Below are 20,949 nucleotides of genomic sequence, written 5' to 3'. Positions count from 1 at the left end.
TGATTGGGACTGGGAATGGGAGTAATGTCTACATATTGTATATCTATGAGTGGGACTGGGAATGGGACTAATGTTTACATATTGTATATCTATGAGTGGGACTGGGAATGGGACTAATGTCTACATATTGTATATCTATGATTGGGACTGGGAATGGGACTAATGTTTACATATTGTATATCTATGAGTGGGACAGGGAATGGGAGTAATGTTTACATATTGTATATCTATGAGTGGGACTGGGAATGGGACTAATGTTTACATATTGTATATCTATGAGTGGGACTGGGAATGGGACTAATGCTTTACATATTGTATATCTATGAGTGGGACTGGGAATGGGACTAATGTTTACATATTGTATATCTATGAGTGGGACTGGGAATGGGACTAATGTTTACATATTGTATATCTATGAGTGGGACTGGGAATGGGACTAATGTTTACATATTGTATATCTATTAGTGGGACTGGGAATGGGACTAATGTTTACATATTGTATATCTATGAGTGGGACTGGGAATGGGACTAATGTTTACATATTGTATATCTATGATTGGGACTGGGAATGGGACTAATGTTTACATATTGTATATCTATGAGTGGGACTGGGAATGGGACTAATGTCTACATATTGTATATCTATGAGTGGGACTGGGAATGGGACTAATGTTTACATATTGTATATCTATGAGTGGGACTGGGAATGGGACTAATGTTTACATATTGAATATCTATGAGTGGGACTGGGAATGGGAGTAATGTCTACATATTGTATATCTATGAGTGGGACTGGGAATGGGACTAATGATTACATATTGTATATCTATGAGTGGGACTGGGAATGGGACTAATGTTTACATATTGTATATCTATGATTGGGACTGGGAATGGGACTAATGTTTTCATATTGTATATCTATGAGTGGGACTGGGAATGGGACTAATGTTTACATATTGTATATCTATGAGTGGGACTGGGAATGGGACTAATGTTTACACATTGTATGAGTGGACTCACCCTCTGTGCCGTCTGGCTCGGCCTGCTCCTCACGCTGCTTCTGCTTGAATTTCAAGTTGCCATGGTGCAGTACAGCTCCTGTCAGCTTGTAGATGCTCATCTTTTCATCATTACTGAAGCCCAGGACTGTAATGGCATCCTGGCATTAGACAGGAAGTACAACAGTGATGAACTGAACGGTAGTTATCTCACATACAGTACACTACAGTTCTGTTCTGTCAGCAGAACAAATGGGATGGATCCATTTGACTGGCTTCTCAGATCCACGTGATTACACTTGGCCAACACTGGTTGACGACAGCACAACATACATTTTACACAGTTCCACAGGGACTTAGTGACACTCTTGTGGATGTATTACATGTACAGTATGGGCCTCAAGGTTGAAGTGTGAAAGCATGAAGAGTTCCTTGAGGCACATGCCTAACTAACAATAAGGCAGAATGGTTGAAACTGCCAACCAAGCAAAAGTTAATAATGGACCGCTCTGGTAAAGGAAATGGATTGGATGAGAGACCTCTGTATTTCTATGTCTCACTAGCGCCACCAACTTGCAGGAGAACCACACTCCAATTACATTACTTTTTAATGCAATATTTATCTCTAAATTAAATTGAGTTGACATCAATAAGAGATGTCATTACTAATAATTATGACAGTATCAAAAGTTTGAGATATCAGATTGACTCCAATGTTTCTACCATTGCCCCTGAAATACTGTAATGGAGTTCCTGTTCACCCAATACCATTAAAAACATTTCAGAATAATCTCACCTTATTTAATTCAATTTTAGTTACATTCATCTTTATCAACAACTTTATGTGTATTTTGACCCATTTTTTAAATGTATTTTGCTTGTAAACAAATCTGAGCTGTCTCCTCCGTCTCCTCATACTTTTGATCTATCATACTAAATACATATTTAAAAGTTCTGGTGGCAGGTAGCCTAGTGGTTAGAGCGTTGGACTAGGAACTCAAAGGTTGTTAGATCGAATCCCCGAGCTGACAAGGTAAACATCTGCAGTTAACCCACTGTTCCAAAGCTGTCATTGTAAACAAGAATTTGTTCTTAACTGACTTGCCTAGTTAAATAAAAATAATGAAAAGCTTCAACAGAAACATTTAGGCTTTCAGTTACAACTCATAAAAGTGTTAAATCAACTATGTAGTTATTTATCTACAATATGATCTATTGAAGATGCTGCAGGAGCTTTTATTTGTCTCACGTTTCAGTTGTCTAAAACGGTCCAGGAGGATTCTTAAGGCTTACATAACATCAGTACAGTATTTCAATCATCTTATCCACTCATATTTCTGACAGGCATGTAGCTGCCACAAACTTTTATTACACTCTGAGGTAAATTGTTTAGCAGCTGGCTTCTATAAAACCGCTTTAAAATGAATAGGGTATAGTTACAATAAAGTAACAGATACCTTTCCATTTCCATTACATTTGAATTAATCCTTTACGTTACAGTTTTCATATCTTTCTGAAAGACAGCTCTATCAAATCAAATCAAATTGCATTGGTCACATACTGTACACGTGGTAAGCAGATGTTGTTGCTGGGTGTAGCGAAATGCTTGTGCTTCTAGTTCCCGACAGTGCAGCAATATCTAACAAGTAATATCTAACAATTTCACAACAATACACCCAATACAACTTGTGAAGGATGCCATCAGCCGAGGCATTGCTTTCAATTCTGTTTAATACATGTATTTGATCAAGGTCTTCTTTAAGGACAGGCATTTCACATTCTTCGATCTCTATCAAATCTTTTGTGTTTCAAAACCTCTGCATTTAATATTTGTTTAAATGATCTTTGTGTCTAATATGGTTCCAGCTAAATTAATGTTCAATAGGGTGACGTTCAGACAGAAATGTATTGTGTAGAACAGATATGACTGTCTGTCAGGTAGAATATAGAATCATGTCAGCTCTATTCAATACGTTTCTATCAGCAATGTTGAGAACATTTCACCTGAATACCTCCTGTTTGTTCTGTGAGCAGTGTCCACCCAGCACATCAGTACCAGAAGCCCCATAGGGGAGAGCTGCTGGATGCACTAGTTGAGCGGTGTCCACCCAGCACATCAGTACCAGAAGCCCCATAGGGGGGAGCTGCTGGATGCACTAGTTGAGCGGTGTCCACCCAGCACATCAGTACCAGAAGCCCCATAGGGGGGAGCTGCTGGATGCACTAGTTGAGCGGTGTCCACCCAGCACATCAGTACCAGAAGCCCCATAGGGGGGAGCTGCTGGATGCACTAGTTGAGCGGTGTCCACCCAGCACATCAGTACCAGAAGCCCCATAGGGGAGAGCTGCTGGATGCACTAGTTGAGCGGTGTCCACCCAGCACATCAGTACCAGAAGCCCCATAGGGGAGAGTTGCTGGATGCACTAGTTGAGCGGTGTCCACCCAGCACATCAGTACCAGAAGCCCCATAGCAGGGAGCTGCTGGATGCACTAGTTGAGCGGTGTCCACCCAGCACATCAGTACCAGAAGCCCCATAGCAGGGAGCTGCTGGATGCACTAGTTGAGCAGAGCTGCTGACCATCTGGGTTGATCATCAAGGCCTTTTAATTCCTTGGACTGTGCTCTCGTCTTCACTGGTATATCTGCCAACACTTCCTAAATCTGGCACCGATGCCACTGTTATTAGACAGAATATATTTACTTGGCGTGTTTGTGGGTGGAGAGAACATCAACACCATGCAGACTAAGAGTTTATGACATTCAAAGTTATTTTAATGCGCAAAGATCTGGCATGATATTCGACCTGTGTTTTTGTATCAGAGGGACATAGTGCTGGTGTGGAATAAGAGCCTGCACACCATGCAGATGGGCTGTCCAGAACAGGAGTTCTGCAGGCTTCTAACATACTGTTAACTGCCAGATGTCATTAAACCGTTGAGTAAACTGTCATTATAAAACTGTCATTGTACATATTTAACATATTTTGGCAGGACCTTGGGAGGATCAGACAATAACTCTTGATCCAAGACATTTTAATGGTCCTTTCAACGACTTAGGCTCGCAAAGTAGTTTAATCACCACAGAGTTTGCCTGAGACACGCAAGAGCCTTGGCACACGGCACCACTTTTTACATGATTCAATCCATGAAAATGTCACAGCCAGTCAAAATATATGACATGTCACATGCCATGGCATGGATCCACAAAACAACCGAGCTGGACTTCATTCAGATCTTATTTTTCAGGTCACAAATCAATTCAATTCAGTTCAAATCAAATCAAAGGGCTTTATCGGTCGAAGCAAGTGAAATAGATAATAAACAAAAGTGAAATAAACAATAAAAAAAATTTAAGTAAACATTACACTCACAAAAGTTCCAAAAGAATAAAGACATTTCAAATTACATAGTAGGTCTATATACAGTGTTGTAATTATGTGCAAATAGTTCAAGTCCAAAAGGGAAAAGAAATAACATAAATATGGGTTCTATTTACTATGGTGTTTGTTCTTCACTGGTTAACCTTTTCTTGTGGTAACAGGTCACAAATATTTGTATATACTGTATATACTGACACCCAAAACTGGCTGTCACAATTACATGCAGCCGAAAGCCGTTTTGGAATGTGACCCTCTGACATAGAAATGTCAAAGTATCAAATCCCAACTGCTGAGCTGTTGTTGACACTCCAATTTCATCCCATACAGTCGATGGCAGAGTTACAGGAAGTATACCAAAGCAACAGATGATTTACGAGCCCAATATGGCCATGTTCAGTATCAGAAATACATCCAGCTTCCACAGCAATCTCTAAGGTAATTTAGCATTGCTTCATTGCTTTGTTGGCAGATCTACTGCCATTTGAGCCGTGTTCCAGAGGATACGGCCTGCTTCTTTATGGACCGCTTTATTTTTACACTCACCAACTTGTTCATGGAATTAGGATCAGGCCACACCGTCCCCGCTCTCATCCTCCCAGAGCATGCCAACCTGTACACAGACACAGGGAAAATACTGGCCATTTAATGGTAAAACCCTGCCCCACTCTAACATCTAGCACCTGGAAATAATCACAGTAGGTGACGCATGTCACACAGAGAACATTCATAAAACTGGGAATCCCACACACATAAGAGTCTGGGGGACAGTCCTAGCAGGGGACTCGTCCTAGCCAGGCCTTTAGAAGAGTCAGGACAAGTGACAGCCCAATCCACTAGATGGCCCGAGGCCAATGATCAACGTTTAAAAGTGAAACACTTCACATCCAGGCACTCTATTTGGAAGACTGATTTAAATAATGGGGGAATGGAAAGTGTTCCTGTCTGCCTGTGAATGAGTTGAATAGAAGGAGTTGAATAGAAGGAGTTGAATAGAGGAGTTGAATAGAAGGTGTTGAATAGAAGGAGTTGAATAGAAGGAGTTGAATAGAGGGAGTTGAGTAGAAGGTGTTGAATAGAGGGAGTTGAATAGAGGGAGTTGAATAGAAGGTGTTGAATAGAAGGAGTTGAATAGAGGGAGTTGAATAGAAGGTGTTGAATAGAGGGAGTTGAATAGAGGGAGTTGAATAGAGGGAGTTGAATAGAGGGAGTTGAATAGAGGGAGTTGAATAGAGGGAGTTGAATAGAAGGTGTTGAATAGAGGAAGTTGAATAGAAGGAGTTGAATAGAAGGAGTTGAATAGAAGGTTGTCCAGTCTAACTGCTGTTGTGGTAATATCCTGGACCTCTATGGCAGCTGTTATATCTGGGAAGACTGAAGACCTGATGATTGGGTAATAGGATATGTAATAAATTACTCTTTGAATCGACCTTTAAAAGTGGTGTCAACTGGTTAGAAGTAAATGAAATGGGTTTTCTCCAACGATGTTTGTTGAACCCAAATATATGATTTAATGCCATCTGGGGCGGCAGGTAGCCTAGCAGTTCGAGTGTTGGGCCAGTAACTGAAAGGTCGCTGGTTCTAATACCCAAGCTGACAAGGTGTAAAAACTGTCAAAGTGACCTTGAGCAAGGCACTATTTTGCTTCAGGGGTGCTGTACCTGTAAAACAACACATTTCACTGCACCTATCTGGTGTGTGACAATAAAACATACTTTATTATTAACCAACCTAAAGTATATTTCAAGTTGCAACCTATTTATTTAAACACTCAACTTACTTTTCCCCTTTGGTTAAACCTAATAAATAACTTTTCTTCTTTGGTTAAACCTAATAAATAACTTTTCTTCTTTGGTTAAACCTAATAAATAACTTTTCTTCTTTGGTTAAACCTAATAAATAACATTTCCCCTTCGGCTAAACCTAATAAATAACTTTTCTTCTTTGGTTAAACCTAATAAATAACTTTTCCTCTTTGGTTAAACCTAATAAATATTTTTTCTTCTTTGGTTAAACCTAATAAATAACTTTTCTTCTTTGGTTAAACCTAATAAATAACTTTTCTTCTTTGGTTAAACCTAAAAAATAACTTTTCTTCTTTGGTTAAACCTAATAAATAACTTTTCTTCTTTGGTTAAACCTAATAAACCTAATAAATAACTTAAATACAAACAAGGATGAGTGTACAAAACATTATGAACACCTGCTCTTTCTATGACATAGATTGACCAGGTGAATCCAGGGGAATCTAGGGGAATCCAGGTGAATCCAGGTGAATCCAGGGGAATCCAGGGGAATCCAGGTGAATCCAGGGGAATCCAGGTGAATCCAGGGGAATCCAGGGGAATCCAGGTGAATCCAGGTGAATCCAGGGGAATCCAGGGGAATCTAGGGGAATCCAGGGGAATCCAGGGGAATCCAGGTGAATCCAGGGGAATCCAGGTGAATCCAGGGGAATCCAGGTGAATCCAGGGGAATCCAGGTGAATCTATGATCTCTTATTGATGTCTTGTTCAGATATTGGTAAGTGGACTGGAGGCAAGGCATGAAAGGGGTAACGAATCCAGTTGTTTGTGTCATCCGTTTTGGGAAAGTACCTGCGTAATTGCGCAACAAACTCACGCAGGTGCTTCGCTATTTTAAATTTGATATTGTCCGTAAGTTCCTTTGCACAAAAAATCATACAATGATGGAAAGACCTGTGTGTTGTTCTTGTTAATGCAGACAGAGAAGAGCTCCAACTTCTTAATCAAAGCCTCAATTTTGTCCCAAGCATTGAATATAGTTGCAGAGAGTCCCTGTAATCCTAGATTCAGATCATCCAGGCGAGAAAAAACATCACCCAGACAGACTAGTTGTGTGAGAAACTGGTCATCATGCCAGTCAAACAAGTGAAAATTATGGTCAGTAAAGAAAATTTTAAGCTCGTCTCTCAATTAAAAAAAATGTGTCAATACTTTGCCCCTTGATAACCAGCGCACTTCTGTATGTTGTAAAAGCGTTACATGGTCGCTGCCCATATCATTGCATATTGCAGAAAATACACAAGAGTTCAGGGGCCTTGCTTTAACAAAGTTAACCATTTTCACTGTAGTGTCCAAAACGTCTTTCAAGTTGTCAAGCATTCCCTTGGCAGCAAGAACCTCTCGTGGATGCTGCAGGGGACCCAAGTGGTGTCGGGAGCAACTACCACTATGTCTCCCTGTCATGGCTTTTGCGCCATCAGTACAGATACCAACACATCTTGACCAACAAAGTCCATTTGATGTCACAAAGCTGTCCAGTACTTTACAAATATCCTCTCCTGTTGTCCTGGTTTCCAGTGGTTTGCAGCAGAGGATGTCTTCCTTAATTGACCCCCCATAAACGTAATGGACATACACAAGGAGCTGTGTCAGGCCCGCCACGTCTGTTGACTCATCCAGATGTAACGCATAGATTTTCACTGGCTTGTATGCGAGGCAGTAATTGTTTCAAAACATCTCCTACCATGTCACTGATGCGTCGTGAAACGGTGTTGTTTGATGAAGGCATTGTCTGTGTAGTTTTTTTGGGCCTTTTCTTCCAGCATTGTCCCAGCCTTATCCGCGGCAGCTGGAAGAATTAAGTCCTCCACAATAGTATGGGGCTTGCCTGTCCTAGCCACTCGGTAGCTCACCATATAAGACACTTCTAGCCCCTTCTTATAAATGGTATCTGTTGCTTTTATACGTCTTACTACTCGTAAGTCGTCTTAATTCTCGCTCAAAAAACTCCTGTGGCTTATTTTTAAAATTGTCATGTTTATTTTTTTAAATGTCTGCGCATGAGTGAAGATAGTACTTTGCACATATAACACACTGTGGCTGAGGAAAGGCACTGCTCCCAATGTAGGTGAACCCCAAATCAATGTAGTTCTCATCATATTTGCGACTCTTCGATGGTCCAACGTCCCTGTCTGTCCCTGTCTGTTGTTCGGTGCTTTCCCAGGTAAGGGAGCAGTAGCTCTTCGGCTGCATCAGATTCACAACTGTCAGTGTCCATGCTAGCTGGGCTAACAACAAATGTAGAATTACTGATGCTAGCATTGGAGGTGCTCGTGGAAGCAGAACAACTTGTGTCGTCGACAGGTGCAGGTGTAGTACTGCTGGTAGTAGCAGTACTACCAGTAGAGCTGGTATGTGTCTCTATGGACGCGGGCCTTACTTTTTTTAACCATTAATCCATTTTCACACAAACGGAATGAGCAGCAGCTACGTTTGGCTACATACGGACCGTTAGTGGAATTCCCGCGAGAGAGTAATGGTTAATGTGATTGGATGTTAATTATTTGACTAGGCTACCTGTATTTGACATTGTGCTGTTATTTCGCTGAACACTAGATGGTTAATATTTTATTTTTGCTACTCTTGATCAAGGACTAATAATTCCATGTATGTATTGTACAGTTGAAGTCGGAAGTTTACATACACTTAGGTTGGAGTCATTAAAACTTGTTTTTCAACCACTCCACAAATGTCTTGTTAACAAACTATAGTTTTGACAAGTCGGTTAGGACATCTACCTTGAGCATGACAAGTAATTTTTACAACAACTGTTTACAGTGTCACGCCCTGGCCATAGAGGCTTTTATTCTCTATTTTGGTTAGGCCAGGTTGTGACTAGGGTGGGCATTCTAGTTTCTTTATTTCTATGTTTTCTATTTCTTTGTGTTTGGCCGGGTGTGGTTCTCAATCAGAGGCAGCTGTCTATCGTTGTCTCTGATTGAGAACCATACTTAGGTAGCCCTTTTTTCCACCTGTCTTTGTGGGAAGTTGACATTTGTTTAGGGCACATAGCCTGTAGCTTCACGGTTTGTTTTTGTAGTGTTTGTTGTTTTGTTCTGCGTCATTTTTATCCAAATAAAGAGAAAATGTACGCTGACCACGCTGCACCTTGGTCCTCTTCTTTTAACGGCCGTGACATAAAGACAGATAATTTCACTTATAATTCACTGTATCACAATTCCAGTGGGTCAAAAGTTTACATAACCTAACTTGACTGTGCTTTTAAACAGCTTGGAAAATTCCAGAAAATTATGTCATAGCTTTAGAAGTTTCTGATAGCCTAATTGACATAATTTGAGTCAATTGGAGGTGTACCTTTGGATGTATTTCAAGGCCTACCTTCAAACTCAGTGCCTCTTTGTTTGACCTCATGGGAAAATCAAAAGAAATCAGTCAAGACCTCAGAAAAAAATGGTAGACCTCCACAAGTCTGGTTCATCCTTGGGAGCAATTTCCAAACGCCTGAAGGTACCACGTTCATCTGTACAAATAATAGTACGCAAGTATAAACACCATGGGACCACGCAGCCATCATACCGCTCAGGAAGGAAACGCGTTCTGTCTCCTAGAGATGAACGTACTTTGGTGTGAAAAGTGCAAATCAATCCCAGAACAACAGCAAAGGACCTTGTGAGGATGCTGGAGGAAACATGTATCTATATCCACAGTAAAACAAGTCCTATATCGACATAACCTGAATGTCCGCTCAGCAAGGAAGAAGCCACCACTCCAAAACCGCCATAAAAAAGCCAGACTACGGTTTGCAACTGCACATGGGGACAAAGATCGTACTTTTTGGAGAAATGTCCTCTGGTCTGATGAAACAAAAATAGAACTGTTTGGCCATAATGACCATCGTTATGTTTGGGGGAAAAAGGGGAAAGCTTGCAAGCCGAAGAACACCATCCCAACCGTGAAGCACGGTTGTGGAAGCATCATGTTGTGGGGGTGCTTTGCTGCAGGAGAGACTGGTGATTTTCACAAAATATATGGCATCATGAGGATGGACAATTATGTGGATATATTGAAGGAACATCTCAAGACATCAGTCAGGAAGTTAAAGCTTGTTCGCAAATGGGTCTTCCAAATGGACAATGACCCCAAGCATACTTCCAAAAGTATGGCAAAATGGCTTAAGGACAACAAAGTCAAGGTATTGGAGTGGCTATCACAAAGCGCTGACCTCAATCCTATAGAAAATTTGTGGGCAGAACTGAAAAAGCGTGTGCGAGCAAGGAGGCCTTACTACCTGACTCAGTTAAACCAGCCCTGTCAGGAGGAATGGGCCGAAATTCACCCAACTTTTTGTGGGAAGCTTGTGGAAGGCTACCGGAAATGTTTGACCCAAGTTAAACAATTTAAAGGGCAATGCTACCGAATACTAATTGAGTGTATGTAAACTTCTGACCCACAGGGAATGTGATGAAAGAAATAAAAGCTGAAATAAATCATTCTCTCTACTATTATTCTGACATTTCACATTCTTAAAATAAAGTGTTGATCCTAACTGACCTAAGACAGGGAAGTTTTACTAGGGTTGAATGTCAGGAATTGTGAAAAACTGAGTTTAAATGTATTTGGCTAGGGTGTATGTAAACTTCTGACTTCAACTGTATGTATGCATGTATGTATAGCTTTGTAATAGCTACTATAATGTGGCATACAGACCGTGGTTGCTAGCTAACCTTCCTTTCTCAGGTAGTTCATGTTTTCTCTTTCAGAACCTTTTCATAATCCACTTCACTCTTCCTATTTACACGTTGAACACTAAATCTGAAACTATCAAAAAACAACAACATTGAAATGGCATCAATGTGTCTGCTCAACTTGCCCTCGCACTCCATAATCCTATTTGTTCGCATATCTGACACGAATCAGATATTTTTCTTGCAGTCTGAAAAGCCCAAAAACACATAGAATCTAACATGTTAAATGGTCAGTGCTACCTGGGGTCCTTGGGACGTCCCTACCCTAAACTCTAACCCTAACCCCTACCCTTATCCTAACCCTAACCCTAATCCCTACCCTAAACTCTAACCCTAACCCTAACCCTTATCCTAACCCTAACCCTAACCCTAACCTCTACCCTTATCCTTACCCTAACCCTAATCCCTACCCAAAACTCTAACCCTAACCCCTACCCTTATCCTTACCCTAACCCTAATCCCTACCCTAAACTCTAACCCTAACCCTAACCCTTATCCCTACCCTTATCCTTATCCTAACCCTAACCCTAATCCCTACCCTAAACTCTAACCCTAACCCTAACCCCTACCCTTATCCTAACCCTAACCCTAACCTCTACCCTTATCCTTACCCTAACCCTAATCCCTACCCAAAACTCTAACCCTAACCCCTACCCTTATCCTTACCCTAACCCTAATCCCTACCCTAAACTCTAACCCTAACCCTAACCCTTATCCCTACCCTTATCCTTACCCTAACTCTAACCCTAATCCCTACCCTAAACTCTAACCCTAACCCCTACCCTTATCCTTACCCTAACCCTAACCTTAACCCTTAACTTAAACCATTTTAAATTAGGGATTAGGGACGTCCCAAGGATGCTGGATATCACAGACCATTTTCAAATCAGATTTGAACCACATTCATAGGTGGTTTGAAATCAGAAACATATCAAATTCATGGTCATGAACGGTTCAATTTGATCTATTTGCTCTCATGTGTTTTTTTTTCGTCTCTTACGTGTTGAGCGCTAGCTACTCAGTTGACAGTTTGACGAGAAAATGTGCTAGCAAACTAGATTGTTTACACCCTAAGGTCAATGTCCCTGCCCCCGATATAAATGTAATTAGCATAATAAAAACTACCCATAAAAATCTGTCAATTTAATCTAGATATATCCGTTTTTTTGCATTGGACGTGTCTCAAACCACCGCATCTGACTATGTCGCACTTCCGCATCTATGGGCTATAGTACTGTAGTAGAGGCCACATTTTAAATATATGTTGTATACCTAAAGGGTTCCTAAAAATCAAAATCAAATAGCTAAATTATCCATGGTATGACCATCTTAAAACAATTCCGTATGTCAGTTTAGTAGAATCCCTGAAAGAGATTCTGGAGGGAAATGGGAGGAGCCTGAAGAATGTCCAAAACAAACAGTTAAATAACCACAGTTAACCTCTCCACCCTGACCTCTGTAAGTCAACATGTAGGGAAGGCTTCCCCTGACAGGTGGTTGGCTAGTTTATTTATAGACAAAGTGTGTTAGTGTTTTAGGATACAGGGATCAATGCAGGACTCAGCAAGGGCTTCTCCATGGGCTGGACTACTGTGGTTTGTGTGTGTGTGTGTGTGTGTGTGTGTGTGTGTGTGTGTGTGTGTGTGTGTGTGTGTGTGTGTGTGTGTGTGTGTGTGTGTGTGTGTGTGTGTGTGTGTGTGTGTGTGTGTGTGTGTGTGTGTGTGTGTGTGTGTGTGTTAAAAGGATCAGAGAGTGTGTGAGGACGTGGAGGCAGCAGGGTAACTGAGGGTCGTTGCGTAGGGGTGTTTGCAGCATATGGAGTTAATGCGTGAAAAACACATGATTTCTTGGGGGTGCTGATGGTGACGCTGGGGGTGCTGATGGTGATGCTGCGGGTGCTGATGGTGATGCTGGGGGTGCTGATGGTGATGCTGGGGGTGCTGATGGTGATGCTGGGGGTGCTGACGGTGATGCTGGGGGTGCTGATGGTGATGCTGGGGGTGCTGACGGTGATGCTGGGGGTGCTGATGGTGATGCTGGGGGTGCTGATGGTGATGCTGGGGGTGCTGATGGTGATGCTGGGGGTGCTGATGGTGATGCTGGGGGTGCTGATGGTGATGCTGGGGGTGCTGATGGTGATGCTAGACCTATTCATGACTTCCCTTCAGCACCGTCATGCCACCCAAGCCCCACTGCAGCTGCTCTTAATACGATGTGCAAGTTGTGTCGTCCTACGTCATACTTCCGGGTCCTGTCCCCTAATCCTTTGAATGGGCTTGATGATTACATCGACAAATTCATGAAAATGTGCTCATTTAAGATATACAGTACCAGTCAAAAGTTTGGACACCAACTCATTCAAGGTGTTTTTCTTTATTTTTTACCATTTTCAACATTGTAGAATAATAGTGAAGACATCAAAAACTATGAAAGACACCCTTTGCCTTGATGACATCTTTGCACACTCTTGGCATTTCTCTCAACCCGATTCATGAGCTAGTCACCTGGAATGCATTTCAATTATTAACAGGTGTGCCTTGTTAAAAGTTCATTTGTGGCATTTCTTTCCTTCTTAATGCGTTTGAGGCAATCAGTTGTGTTGTGACAAGGTAGGAGTGGTATACAGAAGATGGCCCTATTTGGGAAATGACCAAGTCCATATTATGGCAAGATCAGCTCAAATAAGCAAAGAAAAATGACAGTCCATTATAACTTTAAGACATGAAGGTCAGTCAATCCGGAAAATTTCAAGAACTTTGAAAGTTTTTTAAAGTGCAGTTGCAAAAAAATCATCAAGCGCTATGATGAAACTGTCTCTCATGAGGACCTCCACAGGAAAGGAAGACCCAGAGTTACCTCTGCTGCAGAGGATAACTTCAATAGAGTTACAATCCTCAGAAATTGCAGCCCAAATAAATGCTTCACAGAGTTCAAGTAACAGACACATCTCAACATCGACAGTTCAGAGGAGACTGTGTGAATCAGGCCTTCATGGTCGAATTGCTGAAAGAAACCACAACTTAAGGACACCAAAAAGAAGGAGAAGAGACTTTGGTCCAAATTTTTGATTTTTGTTCCAACCGCCATGTCTTTGTTAGATGCAGAGCAGGTGAATGAATGATCTCCGCATGTGTGGTTCCCACTGTGAAGCATGGAGGAGGAGGTGTGATGGTGTAGGGGTGCTTTGCTGGTGACACTGTCTGTGATTTATTTAGAATTCAAGGCACACTTAACCAGCATGGCTACCACAGCATTCTGCAGCGATACGCCATCCCATCTAGTTTGTGCTTAGTGGGACTATCATTTGTTTTTCATCAGGACAATGACCCAACACACCTCCAAGCGGTGTAAGGGCTATTTGACCAAGAAAGAGAGTGATGGAGTGCTACATCAGATGACCTGACTTCCACAATCACTTCAACCCAATTGAGATGGTTTGGGATGAGTTGGACCGCAGAGTGAAGGAAAAACAGACAACAAGTGCTCAGCATATGTGGGAACTTCTTCAAGACTTTTGAGAAAATGCCAAGAGTGTGTAAAGCTGTCATCAAGGCGGTTACTTTGAAGAATCTAAAATCTAAAATATATTTTGATTTGTTTAACACTTTTTTGGTTACTACATGATTCCATATGTGTTATTTCATAGTTTTGATGTCTTCACTACTATTCTACAATGTAGAAAATAGTACAACTAAAGAAAAACCCTTGAATGAGTAGTTGTGTCCAAACCTTTGACTGGTACTGTACATACATATATACACTCTTACAAAAAAATATGCCCAGTCAAGAACGCTGATTCCGATCATTATTGAGATGATTGTGATATTAAAGTTGACTGTTATTATGACAGTTTGATATAAATCCCTCAGAATATGTCCCTTTCCGTGGGAAACGTTGCAGGACTATAAAGCAGAGGCTCCTATCATCAGTCATCCCAGATATAACAGCTGCCATAGAGGTCATAGAGGTCAAGTACCACAACGGGCAGATAAACTGGACAACCTTCTATTCAACTCCTTCTATTCAACTCCTTCTATTCAACTCCTTCTATTCAACTCCTTCTATTCAACTCCTTCTATTCATCTCCCTCTATTCAACTCCTTCTATTCAACTCCTTCTATTCAACTCCTTCTATTCAACTCCTTCTATTCAACTCCTTCTATTCAACTCCTTCTATTCATCTCCCTCTATTCAACTCCTTCTATTCAACTCCTTCTGTTCAACTCCTTCTATTCATCTCCCTCTATTCAACTCCTTCTATTCAACTCCTTCTATTCATCTCCCTCTATTCAACTCCTTCTATTCATCTCCCTCTATTCAACTCCTTCTATTCAACTCCTTCTATTCAACTCCTTCTATTCAACTCCCTCTATTCAACTCCTTCTATTCAACTCCTTCTATTCAACTCCCTCTATTCAACTCCTTCTATTCAACTCCTTCTATTCAACTCCTTCTATTCAACTCCTTCTATTCAACTCCTTCTATTCAACTCCTTCTATTCAACTCCCTCTATTCAACTCCTTCTATTCAACTCCTTCTATTCAACTCCTTCTATTCAACTCCTTCTATTCACCTCACTCTATTCAACTCCTTCTATTCAACTCCTTCTATTCACCTCACTCTATTCAACTCCTTCTATTCAACTCCTTCTATTCATCTCCCTCTATTCAACTCCTTCTATTCAACTCCTTCTATTCACCTCACTCTATTCAACTCCTTCTATTCAACTCCTTCTATTAATCTCCCTCTATTCAACTCCTTCTATTCAACTCCTTCTATTCAACTCCTTCTATTCAACTCCTTCTATTAATCTCCCTCTATTCAACTCCTTCTATTCAACTCCTTCTATTCAACTCCTTCTATTCAACTCCTTCTATTAATCTCCCTCTATTCAACTCCTTCTATTCAACTCCTTCTATTCAACTCCTTCTATTCAACTCCCTCTATTCAACTCCCTCTATTCAACTCACTCTATTCAACTCCTTCTATTCAATTCAACACCTTCTATTCAACTCCTTCTTTTCAACTCCTTCTATTCAACTCCTTCTATTCAACACCTTCTATTCAATTCAACACCTTCTATTCAACTCCTTCTTTTCAACTCCTTCTATTCAACTCCTTCTTTTCAACTCCTTCTATTCAACTCCTTCTATTCAACACCTTCTATTCAATTCAACACCTTCTATTCAACTCCTTCTTTTCAACTCACTCTATTCAACTCCTTCTATTCAACTCGTTCTATTCAACACCTTCTATTCAATTCAACTCCTTCTACTCAACTCCTTCTATTCAACACCTTCTATTCAATTCAACTCCTTCTATTCAACTCCTTCTATTCAACTCCTTCTATTCAACTCCTTCTATTCAACACCTTTTATTCAACACCTTTTATTCAAAACCTACTATTCAACTCTTTCTATTCAACTCCTATTCAACTCCTTCTTTTCAACTCATTCACAGGTAGACAGGGACACTTTCCATTCCCCCATTATTTAAATCAGTCTTCCAAATAGAGTGCCTGGATGTGAAGTGTTTCACTTGTAAACGTTGATCATTGGCCTCGGGCCATCTAGTGGATTGGGCTGTCACTTGTCCTGACTCTTCTAAAGGCTTGGCTAGGACGAGTCCCCTGCTCCCCCAGACTCTTATGTGTGTGGGATTCCCAGTTTTATGAATGTTCTCTGTGTGACATGCGTCACCTACTGTGATTATTTCCAGGTGCTAGATGTTAGAGTGGGGCAGGGTTTTACCATTAAATGGCCAGTATTTCCCTGTGTCTGTGTACAGGTTGGCATGCTCTGGGAGGATGAGAGCGGGGACGGTGTGGCCTGATCCTAATTCCATGAGTGAGTGTAAAAATAAAGCGGTCCATAAAGAAGCGGGCCGTATCCTCTGGAACACGGCTCAAATGGCAGCAGATCTGCCAACAAAGCAATGAAGCAATGCTAAATTGCCTTAGAGATTGCTGTGGAAGCTGGATGTATTTCTGACACTGAACATGGCCATATTGGGCTCGTAAATCATCTGCTGCTTTGGTATACTTCCTGTAACTCTGCCATCGACTGTATGGGATGAAATTGGAGTGTCAACAACAGCTCAGCAGTTGGGATTTGATACTTTGACATTTCTATGTCAGAGGGTCACATTCCAAAACGGCTTTCAGCTGCATGTAATTGTGACAGCCAGTTTTGGATCGTGACCATTGGCTGGAGAGGTTCACTGACAGGGGGGTAATCATGTAATTGTGACAGCCAGTTTTGGAACGTGACCATTGGCTGGAGAGGTTCACTGACAGGGGGGTAATTATCTGGACAACTTCTTGTAACATGTTGTATGTTTGTCTAAAGGTCTGTAAAGCTCGCTAGAAAAACACAACAGCTATTTGATCCATGTGTTTTTTCCTTGTAAATGTCTGAGATGAATATTCCATTTAGCCCTCCATTGACTTCACACTGCAGGCTGAAAAGACCTCATAACCTGTAATGTGGACCACAGAGAGATCCGCTACAGAACAGCACATTATGTAGACCTTATTAGTGGACCACGAGGTCCTCACATTGCTGACACTGGCCCCCATAATAGATCGACAGTGAGATAATTGAGATCTGAATAAGAGCTGAAGGAATCGAATCCAGCTTGGGTTGTTTTGTGGATCCTTGCCACAGCATGTGACATGTCATATCCAGATATAGATTTTGACTAGCTGTGACATTTTAATGGATTGAATCATGTTAAAAGTGCCAAGCCTCTTGGGTGTCTCTGTTGTCTCAGGCAAACTGTGTGGTGATTAAACTACTTTGCGAGCCTAAGTCGTTGAAAGCACCATTAAAATGTCTTGGATCAAGAGTTATTGTCTGATCCTCCCAAGGTCCTGCCAAAATATGTTAAATATGTACAATGACAGTTTTATAATGACAGTTTACTCAACGGTTTAATGACATCTGGCAGTTAACAGTATGTTAGAAGCCTGCAGAACTCCTGTTCTGGACAGCCCATCTGCATGGTGCGCAGGCTCTTATTCCACACTGGCACTATGTCCCTCTGATACAAAAACACAGGTCGAATATCATGCCAGATCTTTGCGCATTAAAATAACTTTGAATGTCATAAACTCTTAGTCTGCATGGTGTTGATGTTCTCTCCACCCACAAACACGCCAAGTAAATATATTCTGTCTAATAACAGTGGCATCTGCTCAACTAGTCCATCCAGCAACTCTCCCCTATGGGGCTTCTGGTACTGATGTGCTGGATGGACACTGCTCACAGAACAAACAGGAGGTATTCAGGTGAAATGTTCTCAACATTGCTGATAGAAACGTATTGAATAGAGCTGACGTGATTCTCTATTCTACCTGACAGACAGTCATATCTGTTCTACACAATACATTTCTGTCTGAACGTCACCCTATTGAACGTTAATTTAGCTGCACCATATTAGACACAAAGAACATTTAAATGACTATTAAATGCAGAGGTTTGAAAACAGCAAAGATGAGATAGATATTGAAGAATGTGAAATGCCTGACTTGAAAGAAGAACTTCCTGATTTGATTTATTAGGATCCCTATTGGCCGACGCCAATGGTGACAGCTAGTCTTACTGGTGTCCGACACATAACCAAAAAAGACATTACAGACAAAAGACTTTTCAATTTACATGCATTTAAATATGTTAACATCTAGTGTGTGTGCATTACATTGCTGAATTACATGTATTAAAAATAGTTTAAAGAAATGTCTCTGCTGATGGTGGCTCCCTCACAAGTTGCTAGAGCTGTCTGTTAGAAAGATATTAAAACTGTATTGTAAAGGATTAATTAAAATGTAATGGAAATGGAAAGGAATCTGTTACTTTATTGTAACTATCCCCTATTCACTTTATAGCAGTTTTATAGAAGCCAGCTGCTAAACGGTTTACTTCAGAGTGTAATACAAGTTTGAGGCCGCTACATGCCTGTCAGAAATATGAGATGATTGAAATACTGTACTGATGTTATGTAAGCCTTAAGAATCCTCCTGGACCGTTTTAGACAACTGAAATGTGAGACAAATAAAAGCTCCTGCAGCATTTTCAATAGATCATACTGTAGATAAATAAGTACACAGTTGATTTAACACTTTTATGAGTTGTAACTGAAAGCCTAAATGTTTCTGTTGAAGCTTTTAAATATGTATTTAATATGATAGATCACAAGTATGAGGTGACTGAGGAGACAGCTCAGATTTGTTTACAAGAAAAATATAAAAAAATCGGTCAAAATACAAATATTAAGTTGTTGATAAAGATGAATGTAACTAAAATTGAATTAAATAAGGTGAGATTATTCTGAAATGTTTTTAATGGGTTTGGGTTAACAGGGACTCCATTAAAGTACTTCAGGGGCAATGGTAGAAACATTGGAGTCAATCTGATACCTCAAACTTTTGATACTGTCATAATTATTAGTAATGACATCTCTTATTGATGTTAACTCAATTCAATTTAGAGATAAATATTGCATTAAAAAGTCATGTAATTGGAGTGTGGTTCTCCTGCAAGTTGGTGGCGCTAGTGAGACATAGAAATACAGAGGTCTCTCATCCAATTCATTTCCTTTACCAGAGTGGTCCATAATTAACTTTTGCTTGGTTGGCAGTTTCAACCAGATATAAGCAGGCAGAGACCCCAGCATCCATAAGTCAGACACCTTCTTCCTCTGTGGTAAGACTCTCCACCTCCTTAGATGTTTACATTTGTGTCATCTTAGCACTCAGCATGTGAGGCGGTAGCTAACTGCACTGTTTCAGTTGACTTCTGCATTTAGCTATTTACATTATTTCTGCATTGTCAGATTTTACAATATGCAATCAATTGGCATTCATTTAAAATGTTTTTACTTTAAATGTGTTTTACTTGAAACATGTAGCTTTTATTTACGGGCCAAAAGTGGTGCTCCTGCTGTTTGTAAATTGAGGGGTTGGTCTATAATGCAAATGGGTTTTCAGGGGGTATTTATTTGAATTCTTGACCGAATGTGTAGTTAAGTGAGTTGTCACCAGGAAAATGAAAGTTACCAGTTGCACCTGTAGCTGAATTGGACAAGGCTGTAATGATTGTGTTGAATTATACCATTCTAAATGTTTTCTACCTCTTCGGGGGCTAAATGAAATAGCTTTAGACTTGTGCGTATTCACAACAACCTAATGTTTCCCAGGGTTCTCCAAGAAGTACAAATTCATCTGTAGAAGGGGAAAAACAAGGTGAGACATAGTTTGAGTCTTCATAAGAAAAGTGACAAATGTTCTGTGAGAGATGCCACTCACAACTCTGTTGACTGTGGAGGAAGCACCACAGAGTCAATCATGTTTCTTGTTTCGTCTCTTTCCTAGTGATCCGTCACCATGAGTACGGACGCGGAGATGCAGATCTACGGCAAGGCTGCCATATACCTCCGTAAGCCTGAGAAGGAGAGGATGGAGGCACAAACCGCACCCTTTGATTCAAAGAACGCCTGCTATGTCGCAGACACCAAGGAGCTTTACCTTAAGGGTTTGGTCACTGCCAGGACTGAAGGAAAGTGTACTGTAACAGTCATCAATCCTAACGGCACTAAGGAGGTAAGCCTGATTTGAAAAGTATTGAAGATTGTGCAGACACACTTTTTTCATTTTTATCATGCCAATTGTAAAAAATTAAATAAGTAAAAAAAAGATTGATTAATAAGCATTTCTTTGTTTTTTTGTAAGCAGAATATAACCTTCAAACACGTCCTTTTTATCCCTGCTAATTAAAATAGAATGTTCTATATTGACTAGTTAAGTATCACCATGCATGCATCAGTGGTTGATAACAAAGTAGTTGGATTAGATGGGGGGGATGCAGTTTTATTTAAAGATTTGTTTTTTTAAAGCATTCAGTCCTGTCCAGTTTGATCTGTGTATAATCTAGATTTCTGACTGTTTCAGGAAGGAAAAGAGTTCAAAGAAGCAGATGTCTACCAGATGAACCCCCCTAAGTACGACAAGATTGAGGACATGGCCATGATGACCTACCTGAATGAAGCCTCTGTGTTGTATAACCT

The 20,949-nt window shown here is 40.6% G+C and overlaps 1 protein-coding gene across 1 annotated transcript in view; it reads left to right on the top strand.

The window, feature by feature from the left end:
- The first annotated feature begins 20,269 nt into the window (after positions 1-20,269).
- The window catches only part of LOC120042025 (myosin heavy chain, fast skeletal muscle-like), a 22,843-nt gene continuing 22,163 nt past the window's right edge, over positions 20,270-20,949 (top strand). Inside the window, exons 1-2 of the mRNA XM_038986916.1 lie at positions 20,270-20,485; positions 20,834-20,949. The exon at positions 20,834-20,949 is cut by the window's right edge and continues 31 nt beyond it. Of these exons, the coding sequence (XP_038842844.1) occupies positions 20,270-20,485; positions 20,834-20,949 (332 nt within the window). The remainder of the gene's footprint in view (positions 20,486-20,833) is intronic.

The sequence above is a fragment of the Salvelinus namaycush genome, unplaced genomic scaffold (assembly GCF_016432855.1).
Source record: "Salvelinus namaycush isolate Seneca unplaced genomic scaffold, SaNama_1.0 Scaffold60, whole genome shotgun sequence".
Classification (NCBI taxonomy): domain Eukaryota; kingdom Metazoa; phylum Chordata; class Actinopteri; order Salmoniformes; family Salmonidae; genus Salvelinus; species Salvelinus namaycush.
This window is presented reverse-complemented; position numbering and strand designations above follow the sequence as displayed.